Here is a 19010-nt window from a genome sequence, read left to right as displayed (position 1 = left end):
AAGGAAATGTATGAGTTTTTCGGGCTTGGGCTTGCACGGCTCTGCACACTGTAGCTGCTGCCAGCCTGAGCCAGAGAAAGAGGCGTGCAGACACGGCGGTGGCCCTGTGTGCCCACATGCCTTTCCCCCCGGGCTGGCAACAGCTCAGGCTGTTCTCTCTTTTGCTCTTCAAGATAGGGCAACCCTAGGTATTCTGCGGGACGTGGGTGGCGCTGTGGGTAAAACCTCAGTGCCTAGGACTTGCCGATCGCATGGTCGGCGGTTCGAATCCCCGTGGCGGGGTGAGCTCCCGTCTTTCGGTCTCAGCTCCTGCCCACCTAGCAGTTTGAAAGCACCCCTAAGTGCAAGTAGATAAATAGGGACCGCTTTATAGCGGGAAGGTAAATGGCGTTTCCGTGTGCTGCTCTGGTGCTGGCTCGCCAGAGCAGCTTCGTCACGCTGGCCATGTGACCCGGAAGTGTCTCCGGACAGTGCTGGCCCCCGGCCTCTTAAGTGAGATGGGCGCACAACCCTAGAGTCGGACACGACTGGCTCGTACGGGCAGGGGTACCTTTACCTTTACCTTTAGGTATTCTGCAACTTGCTATTAATGTAATGATAGTGCATCACTAGTAGATTTATCCTGGACTGTCCATACATCATTCTGCTTTGTTAGTTGTTCTGCAAGGCTTCCCTCAGCCATCTGGAGGGGTAACTCTTGTGCTATACCACAACAAAAGTGGGACAAAAAAAAAAACAGAACATTTGTGGCATAGAAAGTTAACAGGTTTTCAGCAGGAAGCTACAGGACATTTGCCAGTTGGAAACAGAGAAGGATTGCCCCATAATTTTTTGCAGGTACAAACACTATTCAGAATGGGATGGTGCCCTGGTGTAGCATGGGTTGCCAGCACCTGGGGCAAGAGAAGTGTTGTGCTCCCTAACCCATGGGACGTTAGCAGTCCATGAATTCCTTCCACCATTCCAGTATTGAATAAAGTAAATGAAATACTCTATCACACTGACTTCTGTATCTTCGATGTGCACATATCAAATCACTTGAGACAAGCACAGCGGAGAGCAAAACAGGGAATTGTTTGGAAGTGAATATCTTTCTAAAGCCCGTGCAGAGGGTGCCTTGGCCACCACCAAAATCTGCTCCTCAGCCCAAAATATTGGGAGATTTTCTGTGTGAGGGGATGGGCGTGCTGTTTAATATGTATTATTACTACTTCCACCCCTCTCTTTTTTGCTAGTTTTCACCCCCTAAGAATTTTGAGCTCAGGGCAACCACCCCTGTGACCCTGTCCACACAATGCCACTGGGATGGCTTATGACCTGATATCACAGTGAACACAAATATTCATGAAATTACAATAAAAAAGGACGCCTCAGGGCCCAGAAACAAAGTGGAAAAGGCAAGGGAGGGTTTTCAGTTAAAAAATTAAAATAGAATGCATGGCTACTTAGGGACTCCTCCAGCAGAAATCCCTGGAACTTCCCTTGTCATTCCTTTTTGCTAAAGGCTGGTTAGTTTCTTGCTTTCTAACACTGTCCAGTATCAAAGCAATGCAGCAGGAAGCCCAGGTAAAACCGCTCTGGTGAGCAATATGAAAGCGTACAAGGTAGGCTCTGAGGAGCTCGTTTTCCTTTCAAGGAAGGCTGGAGATATCTCTCTCAGGAGGTGGACCTGAAAGCTTTGGGTTGCTTTCGTTGGCTTTTCCTTCAAACATCATGACCCTGAAAGCAAAGCAAAGAAACAACAGAAGAAAACCTGTTAGGAAGAGCTGCGGTGCAAATGTAATGACTGTTGCTTGGGAATTCTCAGTGAGCAAAGAATCATTGCAGTTCTGGAGTCAGCACTCCTTGATCTTGGGAACCATCATACATTGATTATGATATCTGAAGAAGCACCCAGCTGCATAGCCAACTTTCCAAAATATAGATATAAAGGTAATAATAATAGTACAGTGGTACCTCGGGTTACATACGCTTCAGGTTACTTACGCTTCAGATTACAGACTCCGCTAACCCAGAAATAAGAACTTTACCTCAGGATGAGAACAGAAATTGTGCTCCGGTGGTGTGGCAGCAGCAGGATGCCCCATTAGCTAAAGTGGTGCTTCAGGTTAAGAACAGTTTCAGGTTAAGAACGGACCTCCAGAACGAATTAAGTACGTAACCCGAGGTACCACTGTATTATGTCCTTCAATGAAACTTGTCAAAACAAAAAAAATTCCTTCCAGTGGCACCTTAAAGACCAACTAAGTTAGTTCTTGGTATGAGGTTCGTGTGCATGCACACTTCTTCAGAACTGAAGAAGTTCTGAAGAAGTGTGCATGCACACGAAAGCTCATACCAAGAACTAACTTAGTTGGTCTTTAAGGTGCTACTGGAAGGATTTTTTTTTGTTTTGACTATGGCAGGCCAACACGGCTACCTATCTGTAAATGAAACTTGTGTTTATCTAGCATTAGCCAGCAGAGGGCAATATTGTTCACTAGGAGTCACCCCAGAATCCTCCACTTCAAAACTTTGGCTCAAATTCTGTTTGGGGTGTGAATGCAAAGTGATCCACCCTGCTCCCAGGGGGAGCAACGAGAGGAGGAAACAATCTTATCACTGAACCACTTGATGCAAACGAAGCAAGATAAACAACTCTTTATCCTCTGTGTCCCATTAGAAGTTTATGGTGTACTTTTGCTAGGCACACTCATGGTCATAAACTGCTATTTTTAATAACAGTATAAAAATGCTGCTTCTTATGAAAACAATGCATTGCATTTTAGGGTCTTAGCATGCAGTATTGATATTCAAAACAGTGTTTAGATCTGTTCACATGGGTTACATTGGAATCCCTCCAAACAATCTTGCAAGGTAGGACCAGCTGGGACACAGGTGGAGAATCTTCTTCAGCCCAAAGGCCACAACAACTTGGCCCCTGGGCCTGCAGTTCCCCACCTTTACCCTGGACCTACATTGCAGCAGAGGCATTGTGGGAAATCACCATAGGGATGCCCAGCCACCTCGTTCTCCTCTTACTCCTGCTGTTCTCCACCACTGCCAGATACAGGCTCATGGACACAAGATGTGGCCTGCCAGAGACTCTTTTGCCAGACCCTCCCTCAGACCTAGAGCTGCCCCCTCCCCAAGGAAATGCACAGCGGTGGGTCAGCCACCATCCCTTCCTAAAACAGCAACATGCCGCTTGAAAGTCTTATGGCTGCAGTTATTGTATTTTGCCCCACCCCACTGGTCAGCCTTTGAATTAACAGGCTGAAGGGGAAACTCAGTAAATGGACGGAAATATCCCAGAAGGCTTTGCAACAGGCACCACTTCACACACTCACAGCCGTGGGCATTTCAACAGCTACCTCGGCCCTCACTGTCTATTGTTTGCAGATGGGGAGTCGGCTTCTGGAATGGGAGCGGAAACCGAGACAGGAGGCCAGAGACAATGAGTGGCTTGTTTGCGTGCTCGTTTCTGAAAAAGGGACCTGTGTCTTCTGAGGGCTATTCATGTGGGTATAGGGACAGGAGTGGGGGAGAGAAAACTGGCCTCCTCTATTCCTCAGCAAACAGAGACAGAAGCCAACTTGAGAAGGAGGGTAACATGAGGAGATAAGAAAGAGCCCTGATGCACCAGGCCGAAAGGTTTTGCCAAGTCCAGGATTCAGTTTCCCACAGTGGCCAATCATATGCCTCCGGGATTCTCACAGCCTGGTTGCAAAGACTTGAGGATATAAGAATTGCCCTTCAGGATCAGGCCAGTGTCCCATCTGATCCAGCATTCTGTTCTCATAGTGGCCACCTAAATGCCTGTGGGAAACCTGCAAGCAGAATCTGAGCACAAGAGTTCTCTCCGCTCCTATTTTTTCCAGCGACTGCCATTCAAAAGCATTGCTACCTCCAGCTCTGGAGGCTGGGGAAAGGAAAAAAAAAAAACCCCTGTTCAGTCACTGCCAGTTAGTGTAGACAGTACTGTATTGAGCTAGATGAACCAAAGGTCTGATTCTGGCTAAGGCAGCTCCTCCGGTCCTAAGGCCAGAAAGCAGAAGATTGCAGCAGTCAAGGCCTCAGCCCTAAGCAGCAAGCAAAACTCATTAATGGCAGAAGATGAGCTGGCTAAGAGTGGGACTGATGTTCTGCTGGCTAAAGAACAGAGCCTGGTTTCAGTCACCAAATTCAAAACACTAACTAAGCCAATTTACATGGGTGAGGGGTCACGTACTTCCCGATCCACAGCACCTGTCTAAAGCGCAAGGAACACAGCAAACCAGAAGCCACACAGAGAGAGGGAGACGCACTTGCCTTTAGAAGCTTATCCCCTTGAGATGTCGTGCCTCTCAGGTGTGAGCGGCAGAGCCTAGGATGGGAGAGCAAGCTGTGCAAGCGGAGCTTTTTGAGGTGCTGCCATGGATGCTTCAGCTCAGATTCCTGCATTGCAGGGGGGGGGGTTGGACTAGATGACCCTTGGATACCTTCCAATTCTACAATTCTATGATACTCTGAGTCTTGCTCTCAGGGTTCCTTCCACTTCAGAGTCAGATGGCGCTGTGCCAATCATTATGCTAAGTGACCCATTTGCCCTGATGGGCCAGCCTCCACTGGAGCTCAGTCACCCCAAAACAAACCTCTCTTCCTTCCCTCTTATTATGGATACTCACAACTTGAGGACTGCGGACCGTTTCCCAAGCATCAGGTTGACAAAATCTTGGTAAGAGATGGTGTCGCTGACACCTCCGGTGATTTCCGAGATCATTTTCTTCAGCTCCAGGTGGGTTTTGGGGGCTCCCAGCTTCTCCATCATCCTTTTCACTGACATCAGATCTACAAGGAATGATAACAAGGGGTGATGAATGGTACAGACAATGAGGGACATGACTTCATAGTGCCTGATAGAGATGGATTAGGCATGGGAGACCGTTCCCCATCCCCTCCTTAGATTCCTTAGAACCAACTGTACCTCTAGTTGATTCTGAATGGCAATGATGGCTACCATAATAATAGCCAGGGCATATCTTTTTCCTGCCAGAACTCACTGGAACTCAGTTCCGGCACCTCTCAGGTGGGCACCATTGCCGTTATAAGAGAACAAGGGAGATATTCACTGTGAGTTCCGGCACCTCTTTTTCTAGAAAAGGAGCACTGATAATAGCATTAATTTATATATTTTAGAGAATTCAAAGACCTCTGCGCAAGCCACAGGGTGGCTTACAAGCAGCAGACAGATTTTTAAAATCCATAAAATAACATTATCCTTAAAAATACATAACAAATCACTAAAGAACACTTGCACAATCAGGCCTCACCTCCTCCAAATATCAACCAAAAAAATCTGCATATTAACCAGCCACTTTAAATGATGAAGAGATGGGGCCAGACACACCTCAGTAAGGAGGGAGTTTCACATACAAGGAGCTGCCACTGAAAAGGTCCTTTCCTGGTGTCCCACACCATGAACGTCACATTGAGGAGGGACTACCAGGAGGGCCTTGTCCACTGATCTTAGAAACCAGGTAAGTCAATACACACAGGTAGGCCAATAATAATTAAATGTATACAATGGATGGGATTCAGGGATCCACTATACCAAGTGTTGTGGAGAACCCCTGGCCCATAGGTAAGAATTGGCCTGCCAGGACTGGCTGTTTGGCTCACCAAGCCATTTTTCTGTGTTCTTGTCTTCAGCCCTTCTTGGTTCAGGCATGCTAGCCAATTTGTAGGTAGAATTGGCTCATGCATCCGAACCCTGCAGAAAGCAAGAGTGAATCCCCCATGCATCATACTTGTACAGTATCTACCCCCATCTCCAACAAGCTACCTATGACAGGTGTTAGGAACAACCCACCTGCCAATCAACTGCCATCAGATGGTTAGCTGGTGGATTGTTCCATCGAGATGGGTAAAATGACAACCTGGTCCACTAGGTCAAAAAGGTTCCCCACCTCTGCACCCCCATTAAGAAGGTTCAGCATAACCCAGGAGTGGAAGCTTTGCAAATTTTAACAGAAGCCGCTCACCAATTTCACCTTGGTTGTTCAGGTCGAACTCCATGTACTTTTCTATAAAATACAAGGAACGTGTTAGCACAATCAAAACTTCCACCTGGCACCCTGGCACCTCCACTTGTCTTCAAAACAGCATCACAGTAAGGAAGGGAAATAAATTCAGTCTGGCTCTCACTTTCTGAATCTGCAATTTGCAAACCGAAACCCTGTTACCCTTCAAAATTTGCTCTTCCCTCGAATTTTGCAGTGCAGTTCTCAGACCAAAAAGAAAAGATACACAAAAAATGCATTCTATTAAGGGAAAATGCTTGCAAAAATATGTATAGGAGGAGGGTTGCACACGTGGAACATAGGAAGCTGCCTGATACAAAGCCAGACCATTGGGTCCATCTAGCTCAGTACTGTACTGTCTTACACTGACAGGCAGCAGCTACCCGGGTTTTCATGCAGGGATTCCTTGCAAGCCCTCCTGCAGATGCTGGGGGTTGAACCTGGCAATTTCTGCATATAAGGAAGATGCTGGTGTGTTTTTCAAGCCCTTCTCAAAAAAAAAAAAAAAAGGAAAGTAAACTCAAATGGTTGTGGGAATGTGGTGAACTGAACTTATAATTGGAGTAAATGGAAAAAGAAACTGACATATTTGTCCATCACTCCTTCAGGGTCCTGTGTACCTGTTGGAAAGAAAATATAAGGGAAGATCCCTTTTATGGACCTTTCATCCCATGTCTGTTTTGGCCGATTGTAGAAAGACCCTGTGAGATCTGTAGAACTTGTGCCCAGGTTGGCATCTGTAGAGACTGCAGCCTTGCTGCCTTGTTTACTTGGAGGTTGGTGCCAGTAAGTTTTCCAAAGCATACAAAACCTTGCAAGCCCTCTAACTCTCTGCGTTTGCAAAATCCACATTTTTGTTTTCTGGTTAGAAGTCCGATAGAATAATCAACAGCACCACTTCCCACCCTGCTGGAAAATTCCCCTGACAGATTTCCCGCTGCTGCTTTCTTTTCTCTTCTTTTCTTTTAAGTAACCTTCCCCAACTTAGAGCCCTGTAATAATTCTTCCTTTTCTTTCTTTTTCCTTTTGGGACCTTGGTTTCAGGCTTAAAAACTAAGCCACTTGATAGCTATCATCCTCGCTGGGCACTTAGCCCATGTCACAAAAAAGGAGGCTGGCAGGCATATTCTGTGGACCAGTCAGAAAGTACCCTCTCCCTCGATGGGGATGTGTGTGTGTGTGTGTGTGTGTGTGTGTGCTTGCGTGTGTGAAATGGGTGCCATGTAGAATCACAAAGGCCCTTTAAGACAGGCCCAAACGTACCACGACAACCCAATTAGCCCATTTGGCAGTTTAGAGTCTCTAATTAGGGACCCCATTCAGAGGCTTTTATTGGAGGTGGGGCAGAAATGCTCTAGGGATGTCAGAGAATTCTGACAAAGGAGGAGCAGAAATTGCCAATGTTCGCTTATTTGTACCATGTCTGGAACGGAAATAAATCCAGCGAATGCAAGTGGTATTCATTGTTGTTGCTTTTAGTCCCCTAATGATATGTAATTGATTATGTTAAAAAAAATAGACCCACACATACCCCCCCCCTTTGCACTGCATTCCCCCTTGCATTGAAATGAATGGGCTAGGATATTGCAAGGGCAATTGTGCAGTGAAGTTTTTTAATTTCGCTGCAACAGAACACGAGAGGAATAGCATAGTTTTTGGGCAGGAGATGAACTGCAGCAGAACAGAAGTGCTACCACATGTGACAGGGCAGAATTGGAAAAGATGCCTTCCTTAATCTCCACACAGTTTATTACCTGTGGCATACTCTGGGATTGGGTCCTTTTCTGATGCTGGTGGCCACACTGATGGGCAAAAGCACAATCCAGCCTTACCTAAACCAGAAGCATTTTTTTCCTAGGTCTAGCTGGGAATCCTGGAGAATTACTTCAAGAGCTTCTTGGCTTGCCTGATTCAATTGCATGGCTTCCTTCACATTAAATATACCCCACTCTCTAACACTATGGGGCACCACCAATAGAGCACATGATATGCATGCAGAAGGTCCCAGGTTCAAGTCTCAGAAACTCCATGTACAGACAGGAACATGGAAAGATGCCATTGGTCCATCAAGCTCAGTATTGTCTACACTGACTGACAGCAGCTCTCTGGGGCTTAAGGCAGGGCACCCTCCTTGGAGATGCCAGGCATTGAACCCGGGACCTTAGGCATGCAGCGCAGATGCTTTGCTACTGGGCTATAGATGCTCTTGATGAGCGTAAGAAGCTGCCTTACGCGGAGTCGGACCAATAGTCCATCTAGCTTAGTATTGTCTGCTCTGACTGGCAGTGGCTCACCAGGGTTTCAGGCACAGGAAATTCCCAGGCTTCCCTGGAAATGTGGGGAATCGAACCTGGGACTTTCTGCATGCAAAGGATATTCTCTATCACTGAGCTATTTCCCTTAGAAATGAAGATTCCAGTTCTGGATTAACAGCTGCTTTTAATTGGGAGTTGTCTATGGGCTTGATGCCGGAGGGCTGTTCTTATAGCACCTGATCCTTGAATCTAGAAAGTTAGCATACCCTTTAGATTGCTAGGTTAGAACGTCTCTTACTGATACTCTAGCTTTCTATGTGAAAGGGTTTTCTTTTGGTAGTACAGTATAGAGAAGCATTCAGTTGTGTGATTCCCCACAACGCCACTCTTGATCAACTAACCGCACAGCCTGTTATTTGTGTAACCCAGTTCTAAGTTGCTCTCTGTGTGTTGTTGTCCCCCACCCCCAAATCTATTTCTGTCCATTGAGAATCCCGTTTCGGAAGCAAAGCAGTGAACAAGACATGCTTTTTTAAAAAAACAAAACAAAAACCCCTCCCCCTCCTCAAGCCCCTTCTCAACAGTCTAAGCTTTCCTGTGTAGGGTCCAAAGGTTCCGTCTTTCATCCCCCGTTCAATGGGGCAAAATCTTGCCTTAGTACGCACACAGACAGACACAAATAGCTTTGACACAAATGCCAATTCTGCAGAGGGGCTCTTGCAACTTCTCATGCCCAGCGGGGGAGAAGGAGGCCAGAACAACAGGATGATTGTTGGGAGACCCGGAGAAGGCGTTTGGCAGCAGCCTGAGCGACTCTAGGCTGAACGGGAGCTGGAATCGACATGATGAAAACATGGAAGGCCGGGGAGCAGCAGAATGAAGGCAAGTTGTGGGTTTGGGTTAGAGGAACCCACAAACTGGCGACCCACCAGCCACAATGTTTGAAGAAAGGCTTATTCAGAGGGGGAAATCTATCTGTGTATGTTTCAGGCCTTGCTTAAAAACAAACAAACGAAAATGCAAGAAATAAAAAACCCACCCACACCACAAGGACACAGCTGTAGGGTGGGTTGAGAAATTAGAAGCAGCATTGTTAAATATATTACCCGCCCTTCACTAGCAGGTACAAGGTCAAGTTAAAACAATTAAAAATTAAAAACAGTTAAAACAGATTACAGTGACAGGAATAGGGTGGGCCCTGAACACACATATCTCAAGTGTCGACAGCCAGGGCAAAGAAGGGCATTGAAAGTTGTATAGTGAAGAAATGACAAACAGATATACATTGTGGGTTGTGACCAATGCTAGTCGTACTCACAGAGAAGACCCATTGAAAATGATGGACCCAGTGAACTTAGAGCATCATTAGTCCTTGGTCCCTAAATTTTCAGACTAGATGTTGACTGCAATGGCTCACTCTGCGATGATTGTTTTGCCAAAAGGGAAACCAGTAATTTCATAGGGATCCATGTGGAACCACAATAACCTTGTGTGGTTCTTGCAGAATCCTCCGGGCCCAGCGTGGGGGGAAAGAACTAGGTCAATTTGGGCCACTGTCCCCACCTCAGACTAAATCCTAAACAGAAACATATCTGTGTACGTTCCAGAGTCCCCAGGCAAAAGAAATAAAGTGAGGCCAAAAAACAAAACAAAAAACCAACCCAAAAAACACAGATTCCTAAATCACATCTGTTTCTCAGAAACCTCCGTGTCAAAAAGAGGCAAGGAAGCAGCTGTCCCAAAGCCCTGACCCAAAGATTTGCGATCCTCTCCCACACCCTGACACTATTGCCAAAGAGTTATTGCGAGACTATGGTGGCTTGTGGCTGAGGAACCTGCTTCCAAAGCCAGCTTTTCCATATGGACAAAGGCCACCTCTTAAGATTCTGGAGGCCCTCAAGCAGAGGCTTTTAGCGGACTGTCTTACATTTAAAGGTCTTCAGTCAGTGTGGAGAGTGGGCAGGGCATGTAAACCTAAGAGAGGCTTTCAGCTTGAGTTGCTCTCTGAAGGGCTGGGTACAAGTTTTGGAACGGAGGAGAAATCGGGTTTTGTTCGCCCAAATTCACATTTCTGAAATTAGTACTTCTCTGTATGTTGCAAAGCAGAACCAGAGGGTATGTGCAAAATGCATATAGTGGAAGAGATTTGCAAAAATAAAAAAATGCATTTATTTGTGAAAATAATGGATAGAAATATATTGCAGGAGGGGGAATTTATGGCAAAGAAATGTGTATAGTAGTCAAAAGTGTGCAGAAAAATTAGGATAAATTTACACTAAAATGCTGATGAGTGATTTGTTTTTGTTTTTGTTTTTTTTTAAAAATAGCCAGCTACTACAGAAATGTAATGAACTGAATTTACGACTGGACAAAAATGAGAAACTTAGAGAAACCAAAATTGACAGTGGGGTCCATCCCTAGTTACCATACACCAGCCATCTCTAACCTGGGGATCTCTGACTGTGGTTGGACTCCAACTCCCATCAGCATGGCCAATGGCCAGGAATGATGGCTGGTGGAGTGCTATCTATGGCTGCCCATGCTTAGAAGGTGCAGGGGATATGTGGAGTAGCCATGGCTCAGTAGTAAAGCACCTGTTTTTCTTGTAGAAATTCCCTGGTTTGGTCCCCTGCATCCTTAGTTGAAAGTGTCTCGGTATCAGTTATTGTGGAGCTGCTGCCATATTGGGATAGAAGGATTAAATAGGCTGAGTCAGAGTTGGTTCACCTAACTCTGGTTCACCCAAGATGTAGCAGCACCAGCTGCTTTTTGTCACCCACTCTCAGTTTAAACAATGTACCTTTGAAAACTGCAAGTTTTTCCTCCAAATGCTCTTCATCGCTGAACTTTGGGTCACAGAGAAACTCCTGAGAAAGAAAGGGTAGTGGGAGAGAAATGAATTCAATACATTTAAGGAAGTAATAACAAAGTCTTCAGATGGGTTAATACCACATAACGCTGGTACTTCTTCAGGTGGGGAAAAGATCAATTTGAATTGGAGAAGCAGCAGGGTGTAGTTCAGTGACAGAGCCTTTGCCATGCATGCAAAGGTCCCAGGTTCAATCCTTGGCCTCTCCATGTAAGCCAGAGAATGTTTCCTGCCTGAAACCCTGCAGCGCCGTGGCCAATCAGTGCAGACAGCACTCAGCTAGATGAACCAATGGTATGACTCAGTGTAAGACAGCTCTCTAGGTTCCCATTTAAAACCGTCTCTTTATCCAGGACCTTGAGGACTAGAATCCCATTTTACTTCTGGGGGAAAGGTCACAGTTCAATGACAGAGCATCTGGTTTGCATATGGAAGGTTCCAGGTTCAACCCTCAAGGACATCTCCAAGTTCATTTTCGCCCCCAAACTCCCATTATTTCTCTTGCTGTCTGTTGTGGTGAAGTGATGTAAATTACACATTTAACTGCTTACGTAAATGATGTTGTCATTGCTTCCCCCCCCCACTCATTTCAATGTGATGCAAGTTGTGTTGGTGGTGTTGTGTTTACAAACATAACCACTTCATCTCACTTGCAGACTGGAAGCAGCAAACTCCGGTCATATTTGCAAGATCCGTTCTGGACGTGGCATGAATATGCGGACACTGAGAATTGTTGCTCCCATTTCTGTTTGTATTACGCTGGGCGGAGAGGAGCAAGAGTGCCGTGGGGTGCAAGCCAGGCTGCTTGGGTGACCCCCACTCAGTCAGCTCCCTCTGCAGCTGCGTGCCAGAGGCTCTTGTTCCAAATTTCCTCCCAGCCCTTAGGAACCTGATGGAATGTAATGGCTCCAGTCTGTTTGTCCCCCCACCCCACCACCCCCAGGCACTAGCAACACATTCCACATGGCAGAAATCACCGACATCTGCTCACCATTTGGCTCTGGGTTTGTCCTCCTCTCTGCTCACAGAACCAGGACCTTCTGATGGGATGACACCCAGCACACAGGATGCTGTGTCTCCCCAAGAGCATGTCCTCAAACACTAGCTGCACAGCAGGCTTGCGTTTGAGAGGCAGGTGGGCAAGATGCATTTAGAAGACATCTGAAGGCAGCTCTGCTGTATGGGGAAGTTTTCAATGTTTGTTGTTTTATTGTGTTTTTAATATTTTTGTTGGGAGCAGCCCAAAGTGGCTAGGGCAAGCCAGTCAGATGAGTGCCATATAAATAAACAAAAATTTATTTATTTATTTATTTATTTATTTATTTATTTATTTGGAAGAAAAGGGGCCGACCTTCTGGATTAAATGGTGCCTGTTTTCCAACTGTCCCAAACTGATGAGCACAAGTTCCTGGTAAATTCCCATTTTGGCTTTGGGAAAGATTTTGGAGATGGGGCTCAGTAACAGAGCATCTGCTTTGCATGCAAAAGGTTCCAGGTTCAGTCCCCACTGGCCTCTCCTGGTAGGGCTGGGAGAGACCCTTGTCTGAAACCATGGAGAGTTGCTGCCAGTCAATGCAGACAATATTCAACTACATGAACCAGTGATCTGACTCAGTGTGAGACAGCTTCTTCCTTTTATCACCCCTTTATTTAGTGCCATGAGGACAGGGGTAGTATTTTAGTTTAGAGGCAGAACATTTGTTTGCCGACATCTCTGGGTAGGGCTGGGAGAGATTCCCTGTCTGAAAACATGGAGAGCTGCTGCCAGCCAGTGCCAGACACTATGAAATTACACTGGGGTGTGTGTGTCTTTCTCAGTTTTCCTCGGATATGCCAGGGGTTGAACCTGCAAGCAAAACAGATGCTGTACCACTGAGCTACGGCCTTTCTCCTAAAACAACAGGAAGCTGCTTTCTATTGAGTCAGACCAGTTGCCTACACTGACTGGCAGCTACATTCCCAGTATCTCAGATGGAAGGTCTCTCCCACCAATACCCAGAGATTCTGGGGATTGAACTGAGGACATGCAACACAGGTGCTCTCCCACTGAGGCCCTTTCCGGGAATGTAGGAAGTCACACCAATGATTCATTTGGCTGGCAGCAGCTCTCCAGCATCTCAGCTTGGGACCTTCTCCATTGCAAAGTAGGTACTCTGCCACAAAGCTATGGGTACTGGAGAAATCAGTACCTGAAAATCACCCTTCTTGTCTCCATGGTTAATGCTCAGCTAGAGTCCCAAGTTTAGGGCTCTGGTTTCATGCACGGAGTCAGAGATTGTGTGCCCCACTTTGGAAGCCCCTCCTGCTGCTGTGAACCCGAGACCAGGATAGGAGCTGGGGATTGGCAGGGCTGCCATGTGCTGTGGCCAGTCGAGCCTTGGAAGGAGCCTGAGAGAAGCTTCCTGGCTTTCCCATAGAAAGGCGACCTTGCCATGCTATCCCCAACAAGGCTGGAATGTCAAATATTCCACAGTGATCTGGGAAGCTTTATGAGCAGGATCAACTGTGAGCCTCTGCACAGCTGGAGAGGTAATAACAAACATGACTCTGACTCATGCTTTCTAGCCCAGGCATGGGGAACCTTGGGGCCAGGGGGCCACATGTGGGCCTCTGGATCTCTCTACCATACCATCGAGCCATACCCTCTCAGCCGAACGCCCTTTTCCCAGGCCTCATCCTGCACTGGCTCTGCTTTGTAACCCCCTTTAGTATTTCTGGTTGGCTGGGATGCACCCTCAGACTTCAGTCATGTCTCTCACCGGGTGGAGGACAGAGATGGGTTTTTGTGTCCACAAATTAGCCCAACTGTACAAAGGAAAAAAATTCGCAAATATTGTTCCTCCTGCTTGTGTGTCCGGCCCCAACCACCCCTGGCATGTGCCCTTGGAGGGTTGCCCAGAACGAAATGCGGCCTCCAGGATGAAAAAACTTTCTCATCCCTGCTCCATTCCAAGAGGGAGACTGTGCATGGAGGAAAAATGGACTCAAGAGATTTGACAGCCATTCCAGATCCTCCAATATTTTCTCTCAGAGAAAGACAGATACAGGAAGCTCCTGCAGCCAATCAGAAGTCGCGGAAGCCCCATCGGATGTTCAGTTTCCAAAAAATGTCCAAAAACTGGAGCACTCACTTCCAGTTTTTGATTGTTCGGGAGCCGAAACATTCGACTCCCAAGGCGTTCGGGAGCCAAGGTACAACTGTATACAGAATAAGGTTGCAGAAAAATGAAAGAAGGGAGAGGAGGAGGAGAAGTGGTAAAGTCATATTGTTATACTTAGTATATATGTGGGTTTTTTATGTCAGCATCATTTGGGTAGGTTCTCATTCTTTTTACAGATAGGTAGCCGTGTTGGTCTGCCATAGTCAAAACAAAAAAAATTCCTTCCAGTAGCACCTTAAAGACCAACTAAGTTAGTTCTTGGTATGAGCTTTCGTGTGCATGCACACTTCTTCAGATACACAGTATCTGAAGAAGTGTGCATGCACACGAAAGCTCATACCAAGAACTAACTTAGTTGGTCTTTAAGGTGCTACTGGAATTTTTTTGTTTTGACTCATTCTTTTTATTTGTTATATTTCCTTGGTAGTGAGAGAGGTTGGGTGGGGGGCCCAGGGCATGGCTGGTTGTTTTTAGCTGGCTGCAATGAGATTTGTTTGCGAGTGTGAAGTGGGGGGCGGGATTGTTGGGTCAAGTTAGCCGGATTGATTTGTATGTTGTCAGTGGGTTCTTGTCGTCATCTTGTTGGGCTGTGTATGTGATAAAGTGGAGCCATACTGGGGTGAAGGTGACTTCTTCTATTTGCCTCCTTGTCAGTTTGAGTCTGTTGGTTGTTTTTCTAGTAAGGCTGTTTCCCATACGATTTGGTACCAGCGGTCCATGTTCACTACTGACAGGTCTCTCCAGTCTTAAGACCAGAGGATGCTTAAAGCCTACTAGTTGGTGGGGCAACAGGAGATGGAGGAGGATGAAGGAAGGAAGAGGTGTGTGAGCACAAGAAACCTTGCAGCACCATATGCGAGAGGACATTCCAAAAGATACAGGCTCATCTTGCATTCCTGCCAGGCAGGGAAGCTGCCCTTAACACAGAATCCCACTCAACGAAAAGGCCCCTTCTGCAATGTTTAAACATTTAAAGCAGAATCATACCACTTTTAAATGGTCTGGGTGCAAGCAACCTGGAACTGTAGTTTATAAAGGTTGACAAAAACTGGAGACCCCTGTTCCCATCACAGAACTAAAATTCCCAGAGTGGTTTAACAACCAGTCCCTCTTTCCAGGGAACTCTGGGAAGGTCAAAGTATCAAGGCAGACCCTCATCAATTGTTTAAAGCATATGGCTTCCCCCAAATAATCCTGGGAAATGTAGCCTGTTGGGAACTGGAAGTCTGAGAGGGAAACTACAGTTCCCAGGGTTCTTTGATTGAATTCTTAATATGGACTGTATCTTAATATCATTGGGTGGCATTGTTGGCAGGGGCTGATGGGAGTTGTAGTTCAAAGCAGCTGGAGGGCACCAGCTTGGGGAATGCTCCTTTGCTGATGAATCAGCCACACACAGTTTCCACTGGGAACTTCCTTTGCGTACGCACGCACACACACACACACAAAATGAACCCAACAGTATCCTCCCAACCTAAACCAGTTGTCAAAGAGAGCTGTAAATTAGCACTTATGTGATCTTGCAAGAGGTAAACAGCAGCACATCCACATATCAACAGAGACAAACATTCCTGAAGTCCCAATGACATTGGAATCTCTTTCATTGGGACCCCCCTCCCATATAAACAGGTGGGGAAAAGCCAGAGATTCTAAAGCAGGTTTTTCCACCTCCTGCAGGCTGAAACACCAAAATCAAAGCTGATGGTTACATCACTTTGTCACTTAAACAGAGGTTGTTTTGAAATCTGTTTTGTTGCATCAGCAATGAGGTGAGAGATTTTGTGAGCCAGGATCCTCAGCGGAAAGCTTTTTAACACAAAGATGGGGAACCACTGAGATTGAACCTGGGACCTTCTGCATGCAATGGTAGGAATAAATGGCATCTTAGGATGCTGCCTTGGCTTGTACAAACTATTAGTTCGTCTAACTCAGAACTGTCAACACTGACTAGCAGCAGCTCTGGACTTTCAGACAAGGGACTATTTTTATCAGCCCTACTTGGAGATGCCACTGAGGACTGAACCTGGGCCTTCTGCATGCAGGGCAGATGCTCTACCACTAAGCTAAGACCCTACCCTTGCATACACACCTGTGTAGCTTCCTCTCCTCTTATCCTTGTCTCTGTTGTCTGCAACTGCCTTGGGGGCAGGGACCCAGCTTCTGAATACCATACATGGGAACACTCAGCAGTTGTGCAGCAGGGCTTCTAATCTGCACTACACATTTCTGAATAGCTTCAGCCCACGTGCACCACCACAAACACCTGCACTTGTATACAGACAGCTTGCACGTGTGTAAAAGGATGGATGGCTCTGTCAACAGGCAGACCTACATTTTGGGGGCCCTGAAGTCTGAACTGTCATGACGGTCCCTTCACAACCAGAAACAAGGTTTAGGTAACCACGGTTAACCTCTTCAATGGGGTTGTTCCATGACAGATCACCACACCTTTACAACACCTGTGCTTCTGACTCTCAAACTTTGGGATTGTTGAAATATGTACAAAAAAATTAATCAATTTGATTCAAATCAGGGTGACTCAAATTAAAGTCACAATTACTTACTTAGTTGTTTCTGGGGCCCCTCTGGGATTAGGGGGCCTAAAGCTTCAGCTTCATTAGTTTCACAGCCCCTGTCTGTCAATTTCAGGCTCCATCTCTGAAACCCTGGAGAGCTGCTGCCAGTCAGTGTATGCAATGCTGAGCTAGATGAATCAGTGGTCTGATTCAGCATAAGGCCGCTACATGTGCTCTTAGTTCTTTTAGACTGCAAGCCTGATGGTGGGGAGCATCTTACCACTGAATTTGGAAGCCTCTCTATCAGTCTGATGGGGGGAAAGCTGGATTAGGGATTTGTGAGAAATTCACATTTTGCATTTAAATGCACTTTGCCCCTAAATGCTGGTGAATTTCCACGAGGACTTAAAAAAGGAAATAGCAAACTGTGTGGAAATGTGGAGAACTCAAAACTTAAGAATGCAATTATTAGGAACTGAAATTGATTAGAGCCACCCATCCTAGAGCAGGCAGTAATGTAAGCCAATAACTTGCGATTGAATTGCTCCCACCTTGTTGATCTCTTCCAGCCTTCCCTGCTGCTTGGCTTTGAGTAATCCAAAGGCTTTCCCTCCTGGATAAAAGAGAGAGGAGGAGCATGTGGTAAACCCAGGTGTGTCTGTGACCATCTGGATGTTCTTCAACTTCTGGGACTAGCGAGCAGGTGACATCCTCCCGGGCAGCGGCGCCGTGTCTGGAGGATTTTGAAGCAGCCCTCCGGGACACCGCGCAGCAAGGAGGAGGATCTCCGGTTGCTGTAGAGCTCGCTTGCCACGCTTTGAAGCAGGCCACGCTTTGAAGCCTCCCCCCCCCCCATCCCCGCAAGTCACAATTGCACCACCATGCATACCTTGATATGCGCTGTTGAGCATGAGAGACATGCTGGAGATTTCACGAGCGAGACCCCGGCTGAGGAGTTTGCAGAAAGTTTCTCCGCTGGGTGCCGCCGCCGGCACGCTGCGGGTTTCCAGCCAGGGTGGCGAGCGAAGATCTCTCCTCTGCTCCGGACGGCTACCGAGCCAGCCCAGGTACTTCCAAGAGAGTCATTCATGAAGTGGGACTCGGCAGAGGCCGGCTGAGGAGGCTCGCACATCCCTCTGGCGGAGGAGGCGGAGGAATGCCGCCCTCCCCGGAGTGGGGCCTCAGATCCGTTGCAAATGGGCTGCTGGCAAGGTTAACCCTTTCCTTGCACAGAGAACAGAAAATGCAACACCACACCATTCGGTTTGTTCACTGGTTTGTTCGTAGCGTTGATGTGCCGCTTTTCCCCCGCTCCCGAGGAGCTCCAGGGGGCTGCGATCATGACTTCCGCCTTCCTGGTTTAATTCCCCACGCCAACAACCCCGTGAGGTAGGTTAGGCTGAGACGCAGTGTCCGGCTTCCAAGGTCATGCAGTGAGTTTTAAGACCAGGTAGAGGATTTGAACCCAAGACTTACCGTAGTTTGGCACTTTATTTTTTTTAAAATGATATTTATTCAAAATTTCAAAAATACAAGAAAAAAAAGAAAAAGAACAGGTACATAAAAGAGAGGAAAAAACAACAACATCAACAATACTACAAAAAAATAAAAAAGAGAGAATACAAATCCCATGTTACATCTTTTCATTTGCTTATTTCTTTGACCTCACACCTCCCTTTTTGTATTCTAACTTGATTCGTTGTTTCAGCAATTCTTATTTAATTCTTATTTAAGTAATTTATCTTAACAGTCTAGCTTATTAGTTAACTCAGCAAATCCTTTCCGTCTTTCACCATATTCTGTTATTCAATTTACCTTAATTTATTTAACCTTATCTTACCATAATAAACCTTAAAATTCTAAATTTAAAACATATTTATATATAACTCCTTATATCCTTTCTACTAAAGCCAGATAATTCCATTCCAACATTTCCCCTAGTATTTCATTAGTTTTACACTAATTCCAGAAATAATAATAATAAAAAATCCTTTTCTAGACTTTCTTTCCCCCCCCCCCCCTAATTTTAATCCAACGTCCCTTCTTCCTGGTCTCGGGTTTTGTCAATCCTTACTGTCCACGTAGTTTGGCACTCTAACCTCTGCACCACACTGCCTGTCTCTGCCTCTCCAAAAAAACCCAAACACCCAAACTACTCCAATCTGCAA

The 19010-nt window shown here is 46.3% G+C and overlaps 1 protein-coding gene and 1 long non-coding RNA gene across 2 annotated transcripts; one reads left to right on the top strand and one right to left on the bottom strand.

The window, feature by feature from the left end:
• Positions 1-1578: 1578 nt before the first annotated feature.
• On the bottom strand, positions 1579-18029 carry AIF1L (allograft inflammatory factor 1 like). Its single transcript, XM_083721462.1, has 6 exons — positions 17732-18029; positions 17394-17455; positions 11097-11163; positions 6003-6044; positions 4647-4809; positions 1579-1719 (listed from the first exon to the last, which is right to left on the bottom strand). The coding sequence occupies exons 1-6, from the start codon at positions 17760-17762 to the stop codon at positions 1632-1634; spliced, it is 453 nt and encodes a 150-aa protein (XP_083577588.1). The 5' UTR covers positions 17763-18029; the 3' UTR covers positions 1579-1631.
• On the top strand, positions 6055-10597 carry LOC310836357. The gene is made up of 2 exons (XR_014560033.1): positions 6055-7230; positions 7269-10597. It is a non-coding gene; the product is annotated as an uncharacterized lncRNA (long non-coding RNA).
• Positions 18030-19010: the final 981 nt, after the last annotated feature.

This window comes from Podarcis gaigeae, assembly GCF_964106915.1.
Source record: "Podarcis gaigeae genome assembly, chromosome: Z".
NCBI lineage: Eukaryota > Metazoa > Chordata > Lepidosauria > Squamata > Lacertidae > Podarcis > Podarcis gaigeae.
This window is presented reverse-complemented; position numbering and strand designations above follow the sequence as displayed.

Excerpts from the sequence above, each read along its gene's own strand:
- AIF1L (XM_083721462.1), bottom strand. The coding sequence starts at position 17,762 with ATGTCTCTCATGCTCAACAGCGCATATCAAG. Across the intron at positions 11,164-17,393 it reads GGCTGGAAGAGATCAACAAG|GAGTTTCTCTGTGACCCAAA; the intron begins GTGGGAGCAATT and ends TTTCTTTCTCAG. Across the intron at positions 6,045-11,096 it reads AAAACTTGCAGTTTTCAAAG|AAAAGTACATGGAGTTCGAC; the intron begins GTACATTGTTTA and ends TGTATTTTATAG.